Here is a 20,291-nt window from a genome sequence, read left to right as displayed (position 1 = left end):
TTTGTATATGGCCCATAATGATTTACTACATCAAAATCTACACGAAAAAACTAATCTGGAAAAATTGCTACATTTGTATGGTAAAAAAAATTTTTGTTAAAAAAAAAAAGGAAAAAAAACGATACTTTTGGTAATAAAAGTATTCATTGTATCGTAACATTTAGTATTAGCCATATCTTTAGTAATTTTACGTTTGTTATGGTAACGGTTTACCGGAAATTCTGGTTTTCAAAATTTTAGTTCTTATTACCGCGCATATTTTTTACCGAATAAATGGTTTTTATACCATGCTGTAAAATATAATGTTAAAATTTCTGAAATATTCCTCAGGAACTATCATTCATTTATCCATTTATTTTTGAATTTTTACCTTTTGACGCCTATGCCCTTTATCACATAAAATGGCAATTGAAAGTTTACACTTTTACGTTTTATTTAAAATGGCAGTTTATTTAAATGGTGACAAAATGGGAAATTACGGGGTTATGGGAAATTGGTGACATTGAATTATATTTATTTTCCTAATGGTCTTGGTAATATTTAGATTCTCAATATATTTCTAAATTAATTCAAGGATGCTTTAAAGCATCCTTAAAATACTAAACTCCTCTGTTTTGTATATACTTTGTAGATATATTGGGATTTGTTTATTTATTCATTTGCATAAGTTGGATTCTTTGTAAATACAAAGAATGGCTTAAATAATCTACTTATTTGAACAACTATTGCATAAATTTGAAAATAAATACATCAATAATGTATATTCAAGTGCTAATATTATATTTTAACATTGCAATTTAATATTATAATTTATATTAATCTTTTACAAACTATAATTTATTTTACTTTTAACATTATACTTTATTTTAATCTCTAACATTATAGATAATTTCATTCATTTTTCAGGAACAAAATGCAGTTACTCTTGGCATAGTTATGACAATCGAGCTTGAAAACGAGATATATTTGTTTTATAAGAAAAGTATTTGTACAAAAAGTTGGTAAGCATTTGACTGAAGTTTAAAGTTTTATAACCTTTGTTTTGAATTCTGACAGATGAAAATCTCTCTTCTTGAAATGGTAATAATGTTGACAAATTCCAGTAATTTACGAACTAAGTTTATCCATTTTTAAGAAAATGATTTAGATTTTGATATTGCAAAACCACCTTTTTTCTGAAAGCATCGTTTATTTGCTTTTCAAAATATACATTTTATGGAAAAGTATTTGTTTCCTTAGGAATGCCAATTCTTGGGAGATTTTCAAATGTCATGCACTTTTTGGCAAAATAAACCAGATTCATTTTAACCCTTGGATTAAATATTATTTACATATTAATATGTTTAAAATCTGTTCATGTATTTACGTGTTTACAATACCCTGCAGGAGCATGATAACATGTTCATGTGTAAAAGCAATTGTTTTTTAATAAAACTGAAATTCGATTCATAGTGGCTGCTCACTCAATTTCAGATTGATGGATACCAGCTTTTCTATAAAGTAAAGGCAGTCTATGCTCAGTATTGACCAAATTGCCACAATTAGGCCGTTGGTCAAGAATTTAGGGAATCTTAACCTCCATAGCCCCCTGGCCCACAACGGGCTGTTGTGGCACTTCTTTAGTTTTTTACTGACAAATTAGTTTATCGAGCCATGATTTAATACATTTTACGCTCTAAAGTGTGAATTTAGCTAAAAATACGATTATTTTCCGAAAAATAATATCCAAAGCTATTTTTTGTTTCACAAAAGGATATGTATAGCTTTTGTTTAAAATTTGATTCCAACAACCATCAAAATTTAGAAATAAGTTATTATTTTATTTTTCACTTTATATTATAACCGTCGTTGAACAGCCCACCCAATTTTATGGGTTTACAACTACTAATGTTCAACTCCGTAGCCTTGTAATTTTGAACCCAATCCAGAAGACAAGGGAACTCCTGGGTCGAGTATTGGAAGAAATTTGCCTTCGTTGGGGACTTACTTTTACAGTACTTATTTTAAACTTACTTTTAGCAGCAAATTTAGACGCCGATTGGCAGCTTTCACAAAGGAAGTGATGGCGTAACAATCTTAAAATCTTTTTTATCTTACGCATTCTGAATTGTTATTAAAAAGTAGAATTATGATTTATTTTCCGTTCGCAATGTGGTTGAGAAATTAGAATTTGTCGAAAAAGGCATTGAATGCTTGAAAGAAAATATATTTATGCGGTTGGTTTCATAAAATAATTCCTAACTAGCTTATTTAATAAACATAGATATATAAACATATATTAGGAAAGCAATTCTTACAAGGTACAATAATAAAAATTCGTTTGAAAAATTATTAAAAAGAGAGAGCGGAGATAGATATGTACGGTTCGCTACATTCTACTTGGGAAGATAAAAATTATTTTTCATTATACTTAAAAATAAGATTCTAAGATTAATAACTGATGATGCTTGTCAAAAAACACTTGTCAGCAGAAAACAGTCCTTGATGAACAAAACTGCTGCATGTTAGATCATTCAAACTGAAATACTTTTAGGGGAGGGGCTGTAAATTCTTTCCACAGACTAGATTTTTTGGCATATGGTGGCCATTTTGAAACTTTTTTAGTAGTTTCTCTCAGTTTCAGTGCCACTTGTTTACGAACTTTGAGACGAATTTTGAAGCATGGAGAGAAGAAATGATCTAGTTATCCCAAACATAATGTAGCAAACCTTACAGAGATGTCGAAACCAGAGGTTCCTTGAGTGGAATAAATCAATCAAATGTTGTAATTTTGAAGTTGTGAATGGCAACTAGCTGTTTGCACTATTCCTATTGGACGATACGTTTTTGATGTCCTTCTATAATTGTTCAATATGTCCTTCTACTTGACAAAGGTTTATAAGCCTGAATTGAGCAAACAAGTCTGCAAATGTATGTAATTTCAATAAAGCAATAAGCGATAGGTATTCTCATTCCAGAAGAAACCTATTCGCATTGGTTGTTATCTAATTAATTGATCATTGATGGATTGCCAGTTGACTGGTAAGGGAAGTCACTGCAGCTTAGCAGATATATATATATATATATNTATATATATATATATTCAAATCAAATAATGTCTTCTGTGGAAAAGCAAAAGCACCGCGTGGATTCGAAAAATATATATTAAGGGTGGTCTTTAAGAAACACCGTGCATGTTAAGTATTTAATTTATCAAATCTCTATTCCCTTACTAAAATAAAGGCATACTATTATTTAAATTGACAGGGTTTCTTAATATAGCTAACATGGAATTTTAAATAAAAAAAATATATAAAATTTGAAACTCCTCACTTAGATAAAAATATGATTTTGCATAATTATTTTAAACGTAAAATCTAATAATTTTTTTCAAAAAACATTAATACGTGACTTTTTTTACATAGGAACAGTTTTCTTTTTACCTTTTAACTCCGATATTTTTGGAATTTAAATAATGCTTCATTTTCATACACTAAAAATTCACGCACACTCGTACGCATTCATCAGCAGTTTTATAGGCTTTCCGCTTTTAGATGAGTTCATAAGAATCTGAATCTATACTTTACGTTTCTCATCTACATTCTCAATTTTCATAACTCAAATATTTAAATTCGAAAGTAAATAAACAAGTTTCTCTATGAAATACTCGAAAGTATGAAAGGCTGTCTTCAGTTTTGAATGAAAGGATGAACATGGTTTTCAATTTCACGCGTTTTTAAGCAGAAAAGCATTCAAGCTATATTTTCAACGTGCGCGACTCAAATTATTTCAAGAGATCATCTTAATTCCATATCAGAAGTTTCTCTGTCCAAAGGTTGGTAAGATTTACTTCTATAATTAAAAAACAAAATATAGATAATTAATTTGACCCTAGTGAAATAATTTTGTCAAGTAATTAGTGTATAACTTTTCTGGTGTATATGAGTTTTATAAATTTTTATTAGATTTAATCATTTATTACGTATAATCATGTGATATCTTCAGTACCTGGTAATTTAAATATTATTATAAATTTAATTATGTTCTTTTGAAACTATGAAAAAGTTTTGATTAAATGATATACTACTGGCAAAACAAAAGAGATTAACTGTTTTTTTTTTATCATTTAAACACACGAAAATGTATAAACTTTGACCTAAGCAACATCGACAGATCTGTTTTTAAAATGAGACTAATTATTTAAAATGTTTTTATTTATTATTTTTTATGTAATTATTTTACTCAAAAAGACTTGCTTTATAATAGTTGCCAATTCAAAAAGACTTGCTTTATAATAGTGTGTTTTTTTTAAATTTTGCACAGTTAAAAATTTTGAAACTTGGTAAAATTATCGTTCGAGTTCGATGCACGGTGAATAAAAAATTGGTAAAATTATGGTACTCTATGATAATGATATTTCTGGTAAAGTAAACCATAATTCTGCTATTAAAATAGCAAAACATACGGCACTTGAACAATTCATTTGGTAATTTTTCCATTCATATAGTAAAGGTTCACCGGAAATTTTGGTTTTCAAAATTATATTTCTTTAAAATTAGAGTCCACACATTTAGTAAAAAAAATTTACAAATGAAACTAGTTTATTTAAAGCGAATATTTTAAATATTTACAATTAAGAATTAACATATTTAAGTGCGTGAAACCCATAAACTTATATTTTACTTATTACATTACTGTTTTACAAAAATAATATTTCAAATTTTTTTAAGCATTATTTTTAGTAATCATACTAAAAAAGTTCTACAGAAATTTAGCAATGCTGACTACAATTTTAACTCCTTACCATATAGGTATTAACGTAATGGTTTTAAAAGAATATTTGTGTGCCTTACTTGAATCTAACTCGAAAATAATTTGTTTTCCTTCAATACTTCGAAAAGTAATTAGTAAAATAAAACATCAATCTCATGAAAAAAATTGTTTCAGTATCTCTTTTAGTTTGCTACAAGAGAAATAGAAAAATTATGTAAAAATGGCGCACATTAATGTATTGTTTTAATCTATTGTTTTTCTGCTACAATAGAATTTCGCTATAAAATTGTAATTTAGTTACTTATCAAACGTATGATAATTTACTTTCCTGGCAGGTTTAATTTAGTAATTTCAAATTCCGTAGGAACATTTAACTAATTTTTTTTGAAAGCGGAAAGGAAACTGTAAGTACAATAACAGTCAACATGTTTCCAGCTCTCAAAAAATGGTCACCCATTTGCCAGACGTGAATAAACAGAAACAAACCTGATTTGAAATAAACGCTTTAAGTTTCTAATGAAAAATGGAAAAAAGGGTGAGAAACGAAAACTAGGAAAAGCCACTGTCGCTGTGAGGAAAAGAAAATTATTTAAAAAAAGAACAAGAAAAGCGACTCTAGTAATTAGGGGCAAATCAATGTAAAATGCATTTCCACGCGCTATGGAGGACCAGGATAACCTGATTGGCAGGGCGCTAGACTCACGTTTGTCAGAACGGATGTTCGATTCCAGCCGGCAGAATACTCTCCGTTAGTAAATGGTGACTAGTGCACATTAAATCTGTCAGGTCACAAAGTCATCCATGTTCCCATAACAAATCATACCTCTGTAGGTACTGAATTGGAAATTGATTGTTCTATGGTTCAGGTCAAAATTACGATCTGTGGACGAATGAATGTATATGTGAATGGGTCAGCCCTATGAAAGGTTTGAGACGTATGTGTGTGGCAGAAGTCGAATTCTCGTCCATAGATGGCGCCACTGGGAAGCAAGAAGAATCGCATTCCTTTTTCCTTAATGACATACGACAACAGCAACAATTATCGTGTGTCCTGGTTATTCTGAGGTAGTGAGGAAAAGTATTAATTTCTGCTTATTTTATCATTACTATTATTTAGAAAAAGAAATCATTTTTGAAGAAAATACACCTAGCTGTTGCGTAAACTCAAAAGATTAACTATTGTAATATGAACTGTGAAAGTAAAATTAATCAGTCTAATTTCTATTTTTTGGAGCTTTTGATTTTTGAGAAAGAAATATTTATATATTCTACGTGGTGAAAATCATAACTGAAAAAATTATAGTTCACAATGATATTAAAAATTAAAACAAAAACAACAACATAGTTTTAGTTAATAAAACTAAAATATACGATAATTTAGTAATTTTTCCGTTCATTTGATAACGGGTAATCGGAGAAAAAAGAATTATAGCTCTTATTACCACACATTAAGTAAAAAATACCAAATTTTACCGAATAAATGTTGTTTATTCGATAAGGTATCCTGACAAAACTACCAAATTTTACCTCATTCATCAAATTTCATTATGTATTATGGAACTATATTTTATAATTAATTTTGCCTTACGAAAGCGAGCCAGCAACATGATAAATTTTACCATAATCTGGTAGCTTTAGCCATTCTTTTTTTCTCGATGTAGTCTTGAAATATTTTGCATGTTGAGGTGCTTAAGTGAGTTCGTTATCTTTATACGTAAAAGTATAAGCCAAACATTATTCTGAAAGAATGTGGAATAAAAGCCTTAATATCATCAATTTCCTGTTTGTTTTCATTTTTAACAAGAATGCGGAATGAATGCCAAACAATAGCATAATACCATCTTTACTTATTTTCGTAAATAATGTGTACCTTTTATAAATAATAGCAATCCAAAAACAAAATAAGTGCTTTTCTTAAAATTTTCCTTTTTCTCTCTGTTTTTTTTTTTTGTTTGTAGTTTTGTTCATTCCAACTTCTATTGAGACACTTGAATGTGAACTGTATCTTCCAGCGATGTATAAGTATTGATCAGGATAAAAAAATAGTCATCGGATTTTCATTTATTGTTTTTTCTTTTCCTCTTAAAACTTAAATAATAAATAAACTCTTGAGCTATCCATTTAATATATTTTTTTCGTAGCAATTTCTTTCTCTATTCTTAATTTAAAACCATCTTACTTTCTTCATTTTTTTAAACGAAATGAATTTTTCTTGTTGCTTTAAATAGTTTGCACTTATAAAAAATATGATTACGAGAGTAAATAAAAAATATATAATTATAATTCTGATTCAAATTTAACATAGTACATTTAAAAAAGATAAAGTAATGAATGCTATTAAAATAGTATATATAACGAATGAAAATTTAGCTTTTCTCAATTTGACTGTTTTGAAGGATTATCACATACACTTAAACATATGCACATTGCAACTCTAAAATATTTTGCAATCAGTAAAATTCAACCATAAATCTATACTATAAAAAAATAAACAGTCTATTTTTTTTAATTTATAACCATAATTATTTATGAATTCGAGATCGAAATTTCATGATAAATATGAAGTTATGCATTAATTACAACAAAATTTTTGTTTTATTTTCCTTTTTGTATTCCTCCTTGAAGGTTTATATGATTTTGACTTTACTTTATATTTCTAAAGACTGAATTTTATTAAAAAAAATTTTGAAACAGTTAAATTAAAAAAGATTGGCGATACCATTAAAAGCGTTGAGCAAAGCAGTTGAAGAATGCATATTGTGAACCATGTGTTTGTGTAATTTGTAACGAAATTGCTTTAGATAGTAGTTATTTTTTAATAAGCGTATACGTAAATGTATAGGCATGACTATATATGTATGGATAAGTATGATTCATATTAATTTTGTAATAAATACCTTATTATCTAGATTTTAAACTATGAAAAATTTCAATTAAGCCTGTTTACTTTATTGAAAATAATAAAAATTTATTTTCTTTCATCTAAAAATTTCTTTTCACGTTTATTTTTACTTAAAATTAAAGCATATAATTGTGTTGTAAATATCTAAAGTTTAAAAAAGAATTAATAAAATTTATTTTTCTTTCGTAATCTTGTATATTATGTATTCTACTGTTCGTTCAACGAAAGTTAATTCCGACTAGCATGACACCTATGTATAACTTTAATACGACCTCAAAGGGTTAATTTTATACATTTTTCAAGAAGTAGGGATAATTTATTTTTGTTTTATCATCATTTATTTTCTTATTATCATTTGTTTCTTAGCATCATTATACAGAATACTGAACATTAGTTCTTACATTCTTGCCTAGTAGTTACGTTGGTAAATCCGGTTACTTTTAAAAATATCTACGTCTTTTAATACGATATACCAGAGGCTACCATTTTTTTCGGCCTTGCCAGCCAAAATAGCCAATCCTCTTCTGAAGAAGTCCCAACTGGCTTCAGTTTATGCAATATATTGGCCAAGAAAAGACAATATCACAAGCACCATCGTCGTGCAATAGAGTTCAGCGGGATTCACGAATCTAGAAATTAGTTATTCACCAATCTGGGAACTTCATGTCATCTTTTCCTAGTTCAAAGCCAACGATTTTCTTCTCTGCTGAGTTATTATTCTGCTCTGCCAATCCTGTAATTTAGCCGAAATAATGTTTTTGTAGCATTTATATTACAAATTTTTACATACCTGTGTCAACAAGTCCTAACTCTCCGGACTGTGATAAAAATGCAAATTAATCATGATTCATATACATTTGGTCAATATATACCAGAGGCTCCTATTTTTTTCGGCCTTGGTACCCAAAATAGTCAATCCTTTTAAGACGGGAGTCCCAAATTGGCTTCAGTTCATCCAATATATTGGCCAAAAGAAACAATATCACAAACACCATCGTTGTGCAATAGTGTTCAACGAGATTCATGGATCTAGAAATTAGTTGTTTACCATTCTGGGAACAATATTGTGCATCTCAATTTCTCCAAATTCACAGTCAACGATTTTCTGCGATGCTGAGTTTTTTTTCTGCACTGCCAATCCTGTAATTTAACCAAAATAATGTTTTCGCAGCATTTATGTTATAAATTTTTGCACATTTGTGATAACAAGTTATATCTCTCCAGAAATCCCATGTTCCTTTTCTTTACCCTTTTTCTTTAAAGATTGTTAGGATTTCATCTTCGCGTGACCTCTGCTGTGCACTAATGATTTTTCTTCTTTCTTTATTTATTTTTTATTGTCAAAAGCTTTTTCCGGATGTTCTCTACGTTGATCTTAATCTATCTCATGTGTGAAATGTAATTAATGAGTTAAGACTAAGACGTATGTGCAAAATAATAATAATAAGCTTATCTTAACCTCGAGAAAAATTAGTGAATAATTATTATACATAAAATAAAATATATTACATATGAGACACTAATTAAAGATTCGAAATGCCTTTTCATTTAATTTGCTATTAAGAAGAAAGAAATATTTGTATCTGATTTTAAAATTTTAAAATCGAAATATGCAAACATGCATTCAATTGCTTTTACAACTTTCAGAAGAAATGGAGTAATCCACTATCATAGGGATATGAAGCTTGTAATTGAAGAGCTCGTAATATAATAAATAATACATACCAGCGGCGATTTTCTAGCATCGAGTATATATATATATANATTATTTTTACAATATATTCGACAGTTTCTCATGCGTAAGGTGTTCCAATGGTAGAATCATGCATTTTTCTTTGTTAAAGAACGCATAAATGAATAATAATAATAAAGTAAAATAAAATAGAAAAACTTTTTAAGGGAAAACGTAAAGGTCTTCATCAGGACACATCCTTTACGATAAATGCGATATTTCTGAATGAAGAATAACTATCCTAAGACAAAAATTACTCTTTATAATGTGTCTATATCGCTAAAAAATAAAAATGCAATTGAATAATACAAACAAGTTGTACAATATATATATTGTAAAAGTTTTTCTAGGAATAATTTATTATACTTCTATATTTTTAATCTCGGAAAGAATTCGACTTTAAAATGAAACAAGGAATTAAAAGAAAGAATCAATTTTCATTCTAGCTTTATTTTCCTTGCCTTTCCGTGTCTTTATCAACTAAATTCATCTCAATCTTTCGAGGAATAAGAACATTTTTTAACCTTGACTCAAAGTATAAGAATGCAATTGACTGTCTGCTTGCACTGTTGACATTTTCCAGGTGACAGTTTTCATCATTACCTTTCCTTTTCTTGACTTAGATATTTAAATGCAACCATTTAACTTGTTAATATGACACACGAAGAGCATTTCTTTTCAGTTTCTATTGTTTACATTGAAATATTTCCATTGGTATTTCTTACCTTGTAAATTCCAATAGATTTTCATTATTTTACAACTGAAGGAATCCAAATCCATATTTAAGGAAACAAATGACGTCAGAATGACGTATTTGTAGAGAATTTCATATGAATTTAGTTGTTTTATTGAGTGTTATTTTTTTAGGTAAGTCTGGCTTTGTATTACCTTTATTTAAGCACTTTTGTTGTTTCACGTTTATCAGAACTGACATATGCAGAAAATTTAGATTTACATTTGGTTACTTTTCTTGCAATTTTTATTTTTCTGATAATTTTTTTCCAAGATGAAATTTTGTAAAAATATTTCAGAATTCGTATACAGCAAAAAAAAAAAAAAATACCCTAATTTTTTTTCTCATTGTAGCAGTTCTTATGCTTATTGTTATTATCTCCAAATGTTTATTTGTATTGCATTTTGCTTAAACTACTATAAGGAAAATTTGTAAATAACCGTTTGGCAGTTAAATAACCGTTTTATTTAAAAAGAATTATCATATGTTTTGAACGCTTATTAATTCGTCGTATTATTCTATATTTTGAAAATGCATTTACTTATATGTATTTATAACCACAACAAAAAGCCTTTTTTTATTAGTATCAAAACTTTATATATGAATTCTGAAAGTAAGTTTAGATTTTAAAACGTTTATAACTTCAAGTAATGCAAGTTGTAGGTGTTTATCACAGTTATAACCTCCATTAGTATATTTTTTTCTTCAGTTAACTGATTAGACAACAATTCTTTTATTATCTATGAATATTTCGAGCATTTTATTACACTGTTAAAACATTCGTGTATCTTAAATTAAAAAATGGTGGCGACTACTTCAAATCGAAGAAAGTGGTACTCCATCAAGTATTCGTCGATACTAACAAGTTCTTCAACACTACTTGGTATAAAGTAGCCGGCGCTATTTATTACATTCAGTAGCACAGAAATTACCAATTATAGTTAAATAAGATGCACATAAGTGTCATTAAATGCATAATTACGATGTAAAATAAAGTAAGAATTATTAATTTGAAGTAGATACTATTTTTCAAAATAAAATTATTTTGTTTGCCAAACACACTAGTACACAACAAACTTATTTTATTTTCAAAATAAAGTTAGTCTGTTTCATAAAAGTATCACAGAAATAATATAAAGACGAACTCGAAAAAAATGGAAACTAATAGAAATTATACATGTTAAAATCAGTTAATGGAGTTCACAGAGATTAAAAAAACAAGTTGCGTATTTTGAAGATGAACAACAAGTTATTCGTTTAAATCCTAACAACACTCAAAGTCGTCCCAACTAATTCTCGATTTCAAACTCTAACTTCTGACAATAAAAAAAAGCACGTCAGCACATCGTCGTTTTTGGAATTGAAAATAATTTTTGTTTTGTGCGAATGAGTAAGAATTCGGTGTAAGCCATCGATTATAAGTGTTTAAATTTAAATTTATAACCCTTATAACGTAAATGAGTTGTTTGGGTTGTTCCCCATCGTATTCGGTTTACAGTATAGAACTCATAGGAGATAAAATTGTATTCGTTTCCTAACTTCGATTTCATTTTTATACGTAACTTGTACTTTATCAATGAGTAATGAAAATTTGGAGAAACTTTTAAACATGAAAAAGAAATATTTTTTAAGTGAAGAGGTTAAATTTCAAAAAACCGAAATAACTCATTATATTCAGATAAGAAAAAAAGATTTAAAAATTCAAAGCATTTCTAAGTAGTGGAAATCATTATGAGTTTATAGTGAGATATTACACCACAATTTTCACAGTATGGAAACTCAAAGGAGATAAAATTGTATTCGTTTCCTAACTTCAATTTCTTTTTAATACGTGACTTGCACTTAATCAATGAGTAATGAAATGTTGGAGAAACTTTTAAACATGAAAAAGAAATATTTTTTGAGTAAAGAGGTTAATTTAAAAAACAAAACAAAATAATTCATTACATTCAGATGAAAAAAAAGGTTGTAAAAATCAAAGTATTTCTAAGTAGTGGAAATCATTATGAATTTATAACAAAGTTTACGAGCTTATATAGAGTTAAAAAGTGGAATTATTTCTTATTTACCATTATAAGATACGTAAAAATCAACTTTGAGTAGAACTCAAAGGACAGATTCGCACCATCTTGTGGAAGACTGTCAGTTTCGCATGTTTCGTATACACTGAAAGAACATGCTTTGCACTGTAACAAATCCGGATTAAATTACAGTAAAGAAAAGTACCAACACTCAGGATAAAGTGATTTTACTACTGTGAAATCCATTTTTACCGTAACGAGTTGCGGAACAAAAAATCTGACGCAGCGCAATTTTTACTGTAAAATCACTGAAACACTCTAATTAAGTAAATATTACTTTAAAACTGACAGTATAATATTTTACGGTTAAAATTGATATTACGGATGAGGGACTCGAATTGCCAGTACTTTATATCGGAATTTTTACAGTGTGGCCTTTAATCTTAACTAGGTGAAATATTATTACATAATTTTGTATGTTGCTTTTCATTTAAAGTTTTTATTATTTTGAACTTTTTTTATACTTTCTCTAGTTTGTAAAATACTACTTTTTAATTTTGTACAGTAATATTTTTAATAAAAATTTATTTTTTTAGGTGAAATCGCTATTGAATATTTCAACAATATTTTTTGATAAATTGTTTGACGCAGAAAATGGGAGAAAACGATTTTGTGGAATATTTAGTATTTTTACTAAACGCTGACATATTTCTGTTGCGTAACTAAGCTAATAACATTTAAAAACAGCATGGAAAATGATACAGAAACTGAAGTATTAAAAGATGCACCATTTTTTACTAATGCTCGGATTATTAAAAATGTTTTGCTGCTATCAATTGCATTTCTATTAATATGTACTTCAGTTGATGGTTTGCAGATGTTGCAAAGTACTCTGAATAGGAATGAGGGAATAGGCGTTGTTTCCATCGCAATCCAATTTGCATTTGGATGTATAATAGCTCTTTTTTTCATGAAATATTCAATTTTGAAGTTAGGAACTAAAATGACTTCAACATTTTGCATACTAGCTCATATACCCAGCACAGTGGCAAATTTTTATCCTCACTGGCTGATCATGATTCCTTCTTATGCAATTATGGGTATTGCAGCTACCCTTTTATGGGGATCAAACAGTGCATACTTAAACGAAATATCGAACAAGTACGCTTTTAATCTCGAAATTAAGAAGACATCTCCTGAAAATGAATTGAGACGAAATGAACTCATCAATACTTATGATAGTAACTGTTTCAAAAATTTCACGCCATTGAATGATTGCTGTGAAACAGATTGTCGTAAATATTCCAACCTACTTGAACAATCAGTCTCCTCAAGTACTAATAAAAATTGCTGTACTATACGAACAATAGAAAAAAATTCCACAGCAAACTATAAAAACATTACTTCAATAAAAAATACAAACTATAATATGTCGACTGTGTTCGAGCTTGCCAATGCAACCATACAGACTATTGCCTGTATGGATAAATTAGACACTGTTTCTTCCACAACCATGCCTGTTATTAAGTCATTCAGCTGCAGAAGTAGTTCTTCACTCGAGTTGGATAATTCTTCATATACAGCAAATTCCATAGTTAAGTCTGTAGCTCCTTCAACGACAAACACCATGGATAAATTAAATATTATTTCTTCTGTAATGAATCATAGGGAAAAATTGGACAGTGATTTTTCTTCAACAAATACTGCAGATAAAACGAACGCTTCTTTAACAACTAATCTCGGAAATGAACTAGACGTAGTTAAGAATCCTTCAGAAAAATTCGACAAAGCTTCCTTAACAATAAATTCCATCGATAAGTTAGACAGAACTTTTGACCCAGTACCGAATTCCATAATTCCAGTTTGTTCAACAGCAAAGGCCCATCATGAACAAAGCGGCTTTACCTCGCTCTTAGTCGAATCAACAACTGCAAGATTCTTTGGTATTCATTCTATGTTTTATCAGTCTGGACATATATGGAGTAACATTGTATCATTCTATGTGCTTCAGCGGGGTGTTGTTAATAATACTTACATACAAGACTCGAGTTGCATGTGCGGCGCGGACTTCTGTAACATTGAATCTGAATGTTTTGAAATCAACTTAAAAGAGCCAAGTAAAGAAGTGAAATATCTACTGATTTCAATTTTTTTAGCTTTGAATATACTTGCAGTTTTACTTGTTGCTGTTTTCTTAGATCCGTTGGAAAATAGAAAGACCACTGTCCATTATTCCATGGATTTTGCTTTGGCAACATTTAATCAGCTAAAAAGACCTTTGCAACTTCTAATCGTACCTTTATCCATCTACATGGGAATGTCACAAGGATTTTTTTATGCAGATTACCCAAAGGTAAGAAGTTTCTTTTTATTAATTCGGTTTAAAATGCCCTCTTGAGAAAATTTTATTACTTACATAAATTTATTATTCAAAACCTAAACCATAATAACTTTTCGTTTCTATAGTAACTTGATACAAAATAATAGGGGTAAAAATAATAGCTCAGGTAACTTTTAATATAGTGAACGAAATCTCACTTACTAAAATGTAATTTTTGCCATTAGTTAATTATCAGTTGTGTGGTAGTTATAATTACTAATGTTCGATATTTTTGAATTAATGACTGAAATAATTCATTAACAATATACTTAATATATATGAAATTATTTGTGCCCAATTTAAATAGTTACTTTATGTGACTAATAAAGCAATTTACCTAAATTATACAAATAGAAAGAACATGGTTATATGAGATTTAAACAATCATTTAAATCTCATTGAAAATCCTAAGCTCTAGACAAGATTTTGCTAAACTTTTTTAGAGATTTTATCCTATGATAATAGAAAGATTTCGCAAATTTACGTTAACTTCCGTACTCTCCCGTAAGTAGGATGTCAAGCAATTGCGCGTACGCACTTCCACGCGGCAGTTCTGGTGAAAAGCGCATGCATCCGTGAAAAAAATATCAAACTTATTTAAGTGAAAATAAGAGATTTTGCAAAAAAACGTACGCTAAAAACTCTAACTTAGTGTAATTTTTTTTTGGAAAAAGTAAATAAAAATGAAAGCCAAATTTGATTAATGTTATAATACCTTACCATCTTTTCAATGCTGACGCCATAGCTATCTACTATCTCAGAGCTTTTTCACTCGGTGCAAAGTTATAGTCACGTGGCTAAAAACTCATTAATTGGATACTCAAGTGGCGTCATTCTATTTAAATCATGGCATTCGTCGATTGATATGCCAATCAGGCTCGGCACACACACATAACGTCGCTAACAGGTATTCAATTAAATATGGTTTAAACTGCATGGTTGGGCTTAATCACGTATTCTTCTTCTCGAGTTGCAAGTAGCCAATTATAAATTATTTTTACTTTTTTCCTGCATTTTAAGACAGCTGTCATGCATGTAAGGTATTCTTCAAAATTAATTTTTGACATAAATTCATTTGAAAATCGTACATTAAGAATCGTTGCAATTTCATTTCAGGCTTTCGTCGGTTGTGCGTGGGGTATGCATCATGTTGGTTTAGTGACAATAACATTTGGCATAACATGTTCTGCGGCCTCTACCTTATCTGGATGGTTAGTGAAGCATCTCGGAAGACGAACAATTTTCTTGCTGGCCGGGATAATGAATGTTGCTGTTAATATTATCATGTTGCTATGGACTCCAGATTCTAATCGACCAATCATGTTTTTTGTTGTGGCTGGAATGTGGGGAGTGATAATGGGAAGTTTCTGGTCTCAATTAAAAGGTGTGTATCCATAAGTAATATTTATGGACAAAAGTACAATATGTTTCGTTTTAAAAAATGAAAAGGAAATCTAAAGCTAACAATCAAGAGTTAAGTGAACAATAAGTTTAAATTCATATTTTCTTAAAGTATTTATTTGATTTCAAACTTATTAAAAGTGATATTTTTAGTTTTGTTTTGGTTGAAATATAGTGTTTTGTTAGTGAAGTTGTGAGTATTGTTGTCAAGTAAGGTTTAATTATTGAATAATTAGTATTAGTTAATTATGTTTGTGATTTTATTTTCCTATTATAATTTATTTTCAAATCTCTTCTTGTTGAGGACTGATTGTGCTCCGAAAAAAATCCGGATTTCCGGATTTTTCGCTAACAGTGATCCGGAAGTTTCCGGAGATCGAAGGTCCAGACGTTTCAAAAAATCATTGATCACGGAAGTTTCTGGAATTCAAATTTTCAAAGGTGAAACTTAAAAACATAGTTTATTTTGCTTGTAAGGGAGAGCCAGATAAATTTTTTATCAGTAAATAGTTATTATAATCATAAACTCAAGAAAGAAAGACAGATTTGTAAATTTTAATTACTTCTTCAGGTCATCATAGGTATGTGTAAATGGTATAGGTATGTGCACAATTTTAAATATATTTTAAATAAGCTAAGAAATATTGAGAAAAAGGAAAAAAAAAACTTGTTTAAATTTTAACTGTTTTTTTTTTTTTTTTTTTTTTTTTTTTTTTTTTTTTTTTTTTTNTTTTTTTTTTTATAATTCAAGAAATTTTCCGGAATTTTGACTTGGGCTCACAATCACCCCTGCTTGGTCCTTTCTTCTCCTTTCGTGAGAAAAAAAATAAAATTTTAGGTTTTCTTCCGAATATTATATAAAAAAGGAACTTTTTATATATTTCATTAAAGAGGTATATAGAAAAAACACATACAGAGTGTTTCCTAAAAATGGCTCTTTTTATATACATATTTAAAACCCTTATTAAATATGAAAACAAAAAAAGTATACACATTGGAGGTTTCGAAATAATATTTAACTGAGGAAGGAACAAAAACACCTTAAAGTTTTACCTTAACACTTAAAGTTCACTTAACTTAACATACCTTAAAGCTTACACCTTTAAAAAACGAAGGTAAACAAATAACAGTACAGGAAGACGAATGTAGTAAAACATTTAAAGGTATTTCTAATAATTGTCTTTCAATTTCTCTCTGTTTTCTCTCGCAGTCAATCCAGTCTTGTTATTTATTAAATTCGCTTCAAATTATTTTGATCGGTAAGATTTCGATTACATTTTTTATTCTTTTCTTGTTTAAGTATGAAAGCCCCATTTCTACTTGTTAATTCTCTTTTTGTAAAGGATTCTAAGAAATACATATTAAAAGTGGTCTTGATGGATCAACATGGTATCTTGATCAACTTTATATTGATCATGGTATGATCAACTTTACTTACACGATAAAAACCTGTCCATTTTTTCCTAAGGTTACTTTCTTTATTATCTGTGATACACAGTTTTCCAGAACAATTTATTGGAATGATCACTTGGTCACTTGGATTTTCTTTCTTAATTTTGACTACTTTATTGGGTGACGTTGATTTTGAAATTTTCAATTTAATTGTCTTATATTGTTCTGATAATCTTTATTTAATAATGTATTAGTGCACATTTATGACATAATTTTAGTGATAAAATTTTTTTATCTATATTTGTAGCAGAGTTTTCAGTTGTAAATTAATATTATTAACAACTGTATTGAATATTTCGTACTTTTTTTTTATTTTTGATATTTGTTGATATTTTTTTTTTCGATTTTCACTTTTTATTTTTTATTTCTGATTTATACAGTAAAACATTTCCAAATCAAATTACGGTAAAAAAAAATACCAACATTCAGTGCATCGGTACTTTTTACCATAAAATCAGTTTTTACCGGAACATGTTACGAAACAAAACAATCTAATAAACCGTAATTTTTACCGTAATAATTACAGTAACATCTCTGTACAGTACCGTAAACTAATTGATCCAATCTAATTAAATAAATATTATTGTAAAAAATACCGTATAAAATTGTACTGTAAAAATGAATTTTTCGAATAGTGCCCCGGGTGAAATGACAGTACTTAATACAGTAATTTGATCCTAATTTGTTACAGTGTACTTAAATTATTTCATAAAATCCACAAGCTGAAATTACCATTTCATGAAAATTTCGCTTTTCTAACCATTATCATTCATTTACATTACTTGTAGTCCTTTACATATTTCGATTCAATAAACAATATGTACTTTTAATCCTCAACACCAAAAAAAAAATATCCTAGCATTCGAGATCAAAATGTTTGCTATTCGGGAACATCAATATATAGTTTCTTTATTTAGACTAAATAAGAGCAACTTTAATCAAAAAATTAAATTTAATTAAAAATATAGCTCGAAATTATATGAAACATAAATTTTTATTTTATTTTATAATTGTTTCAATTTTTTTTGTTGTTGCTCATATTAAGCTCTTTTTAATCGATTTTTCTCTGCACACTTTATAAGAAGAAAAAACTCCTAGTTTCAAATGAATTTCAAAATACCTTTTTATTAAAATTATTTTCCTAGTAACAGGCAGTATAGTGGCCTGTCACGCTGGAGACCGGGGCTCGATTACCGTCCGGAGAGAATTTTCAACCGTGATAGATCGTTAGCCCCCAATGAGGTGAACCGGGTTCGAATCCCGGCGAAGTGTATTCATAACTATTGTTTTGATTTATTAATTATAATTTCTAATCGATATCTATTATTGTGTTAGCATTCCATGGAGTTCTTTTCAAAAAGAATGAAGAAGCTGCTTTTGGATGTTATGAATTAAGTCATTCCATAGGAGCCTGCGTGTCTTTCGCTTGCAGCAACTATATTTGTCAGTACATTAAAATATATATGTTGTTATTTGTTTCATCCATTGGATTAATTGGATATCTAGTGGCAGAAAAAATACGTCCACAAAATAAATAAAATTTTATTACAAAAATTGAATTTTATTCTTTTATTTAAATTGCCTTTTGATCGGCTTTGCAGATTTATTTTTCAAACCAGACTCGTTTCGGCTTCATTGAATTGTGAGACCATTTTATTCAATGAAAAATTAAATAAAATCTTCACAATTATCAAGAAGAAACTTTATAAAACAACTTAAATAAAAAAAATTTTTTTTTTTTAATTTGAAAAAAAAATGCCTTAACATAATAACAACGAAAAGGAAAGGATAACATCATTATAAAACTTCCCAGACATCAACATTTTACTAGATTACATAGAAATGTCAATTTTAAAATAGAAAAAAAGTAAACATGAAATATCTATGAAGTATTATGATTTTTCATGCTTTAATTTTGTACAGTAATAATAAAAAATAAAGCTAGAAATGAAAAATGATGTTTTCGAATTTCAAACATATAACTTTTTTTTGAAAAATTAATTTATTTTTAGAGACTACAAAAGCGATATTCTTATTGCACATAATAACACAAAAAGTAAGAACTATAATCTGCTGAAAAAATAATGTAATTATTTCGATTTGTCTGCCCTCTATTCTGAAAAACTATAGAGCAATAAGTTTTAACGATTTCTTTCCAACAGTAAGTTGAATATTTCATTTTAAAAATAAACAATGGAATTTAGTATAATACAATACCTTATTTAGAATTAAGTATAATATTGATGTTACAAAGAATAAACTTGAATAGTTAAAATATGATTTCAAAATTTTATTATATTCTATTCCATTTAGTATTTTAGAAACTTTCCAGCAGTAATAAAATATAATATTTTAAGAAAGACAATATAAAATTTAAATTTTAGAAAACGGTAACATTACATTTAAAAGTTAAAAAGTTAATTCTTTACTTATGACTGTGTCGATTTAATTTGTGAAGAAATAAAGGAATCGAACAATAGTTTTAGATTCCAAAATAATGAGCTTAAAAAGTTTATAGGTTTCTCCCGACAATCGTGACAGAGTTGGAAGAATTAACTCATCTCATTAGGCCAACATTTGCAATTTAAAGATGCTAGCAATTGTAAAATAATATGAGAGATTAAGAAGAGTTACTGCTGTCTATGATGGTTATTAAATATTAGTTTAATTATTACTTTATTGTGATCATTGGTATTACATTGATTGCACGGTGCGCGAAATAAAACACGGACCACCCTAAATAACTTTTGATCTGATGATCGGATCTTCGTGTTCCATCGTAATGCCTCATAGTGGTTACCTTAAATGTGCTAATTACTTAAAAAAAACGATATTTTAAGTTACAAAATCAGGCATAAAAACGAACTTTCTCTGAATAAAAATACCCTTTTTTTTGGAACCTTTAATGTTAATTTTAC

The 20,291-nt window shown here is 28.4% G+C and overlaps 2 protein-coding genes across 3 annotated transcripts in view; both read left to right on the top strand.

Moving 5' to 3' along the window:
• The window catches only part of LOC139425704 (uncharacterized), a 28,944-nt gene extending 27,941 nt beyond the window's left edge, over positions 1 to 1,003 (top strand). Inside the window, exon 15 of the mRNA XM_071181409.1 lies at positions 907 to 1,003. Within this exon, the coding sequence (XP_071037510.1) occupies positions 907 to 934 (28 nt within the window). The 3' untranslated portion in view covers positions 935 to 1,003. The remainder of the gene's footprint in view (positions 1 to 906) is intronic.
• A 2,660-nt stretch (positions 1,004 to 3,663) lies between these two features.
• Positions 3,664 to 18,932, top strand: LOC107456028 (uncharacterized). Of its 2 annotated transcripts, none has more exons than XM_016073793.3 (4): positions 3,664 to 3,814; positions 12,737 to 14,493; positions 15,637 to 15,904; positions 18,709 to 18,932. In XM_016073793.3, the coding sequence occupies exons 2-4, from the start codon at positions 12,889 to 12,891 to the stop codon at positions 18,909 to 18,911; spliced, it is 2,076 nt and encodes a 691-aa protein (XP_015929279.2). In that variant the 5' UTR covers positions 3,664 to 3,814; positions 12,737 to 12,888; the 3' UTR covers positions 18,912 to 18,932. The 2 variants fall into 2 exon arrangements, with proteins under 2 accessions (XP_015929279.2, XP_042901758.1); XM_043045824.2 differs by lacking the exon at positions 3,664 to 3,814 and adding an exon at positions 10,016 to 10,253.
• Positions 18,933 to 20,291: the final 1,359 nt, after the last annotated feature.

Source organism: Parasteatoda tepidariorum, chromosome 5, assembly GCF_043381705.1.
Source record: "Parasteatoda tepidariorum isolate YZ-2023 chromosome 5, CAS_Ptep_4.0, whole genome shotgun sequence".
Lineage (NCBI taxonomy): Eukaryota > Metazoa > Arthropoda > Arachnida > Araneae > Theridiidae > Parasteatoda > Parasteatoda tepidariorum.
This window is presented reverse-complemented; position numbering and strand designations above follow the sequence as displayed.

Coding starts and splice junctions, on each gene's coding strand:
- LOC107456028 (XM_016073793.3), top strand. CDS start 12,889: ATGGAAAATGATACAGAAACTGAAGTATTAAAAGATGCACCATTTTTT. Junction 14,494..15,636: donor TTTATGCAGATTACCCAAAG/GTAAGAAGTTTC, acceptor ATTTCATTTCAG/GCTTTCGTCGGTTGTGCGTG. Junction 15,905..18,708: donor TTTCTGGTCTCAATTAAAAG/GTGTGTATCCAT, acceptor TTATTGTGTTAG/CATTCCATGGAGTTCTTTTC.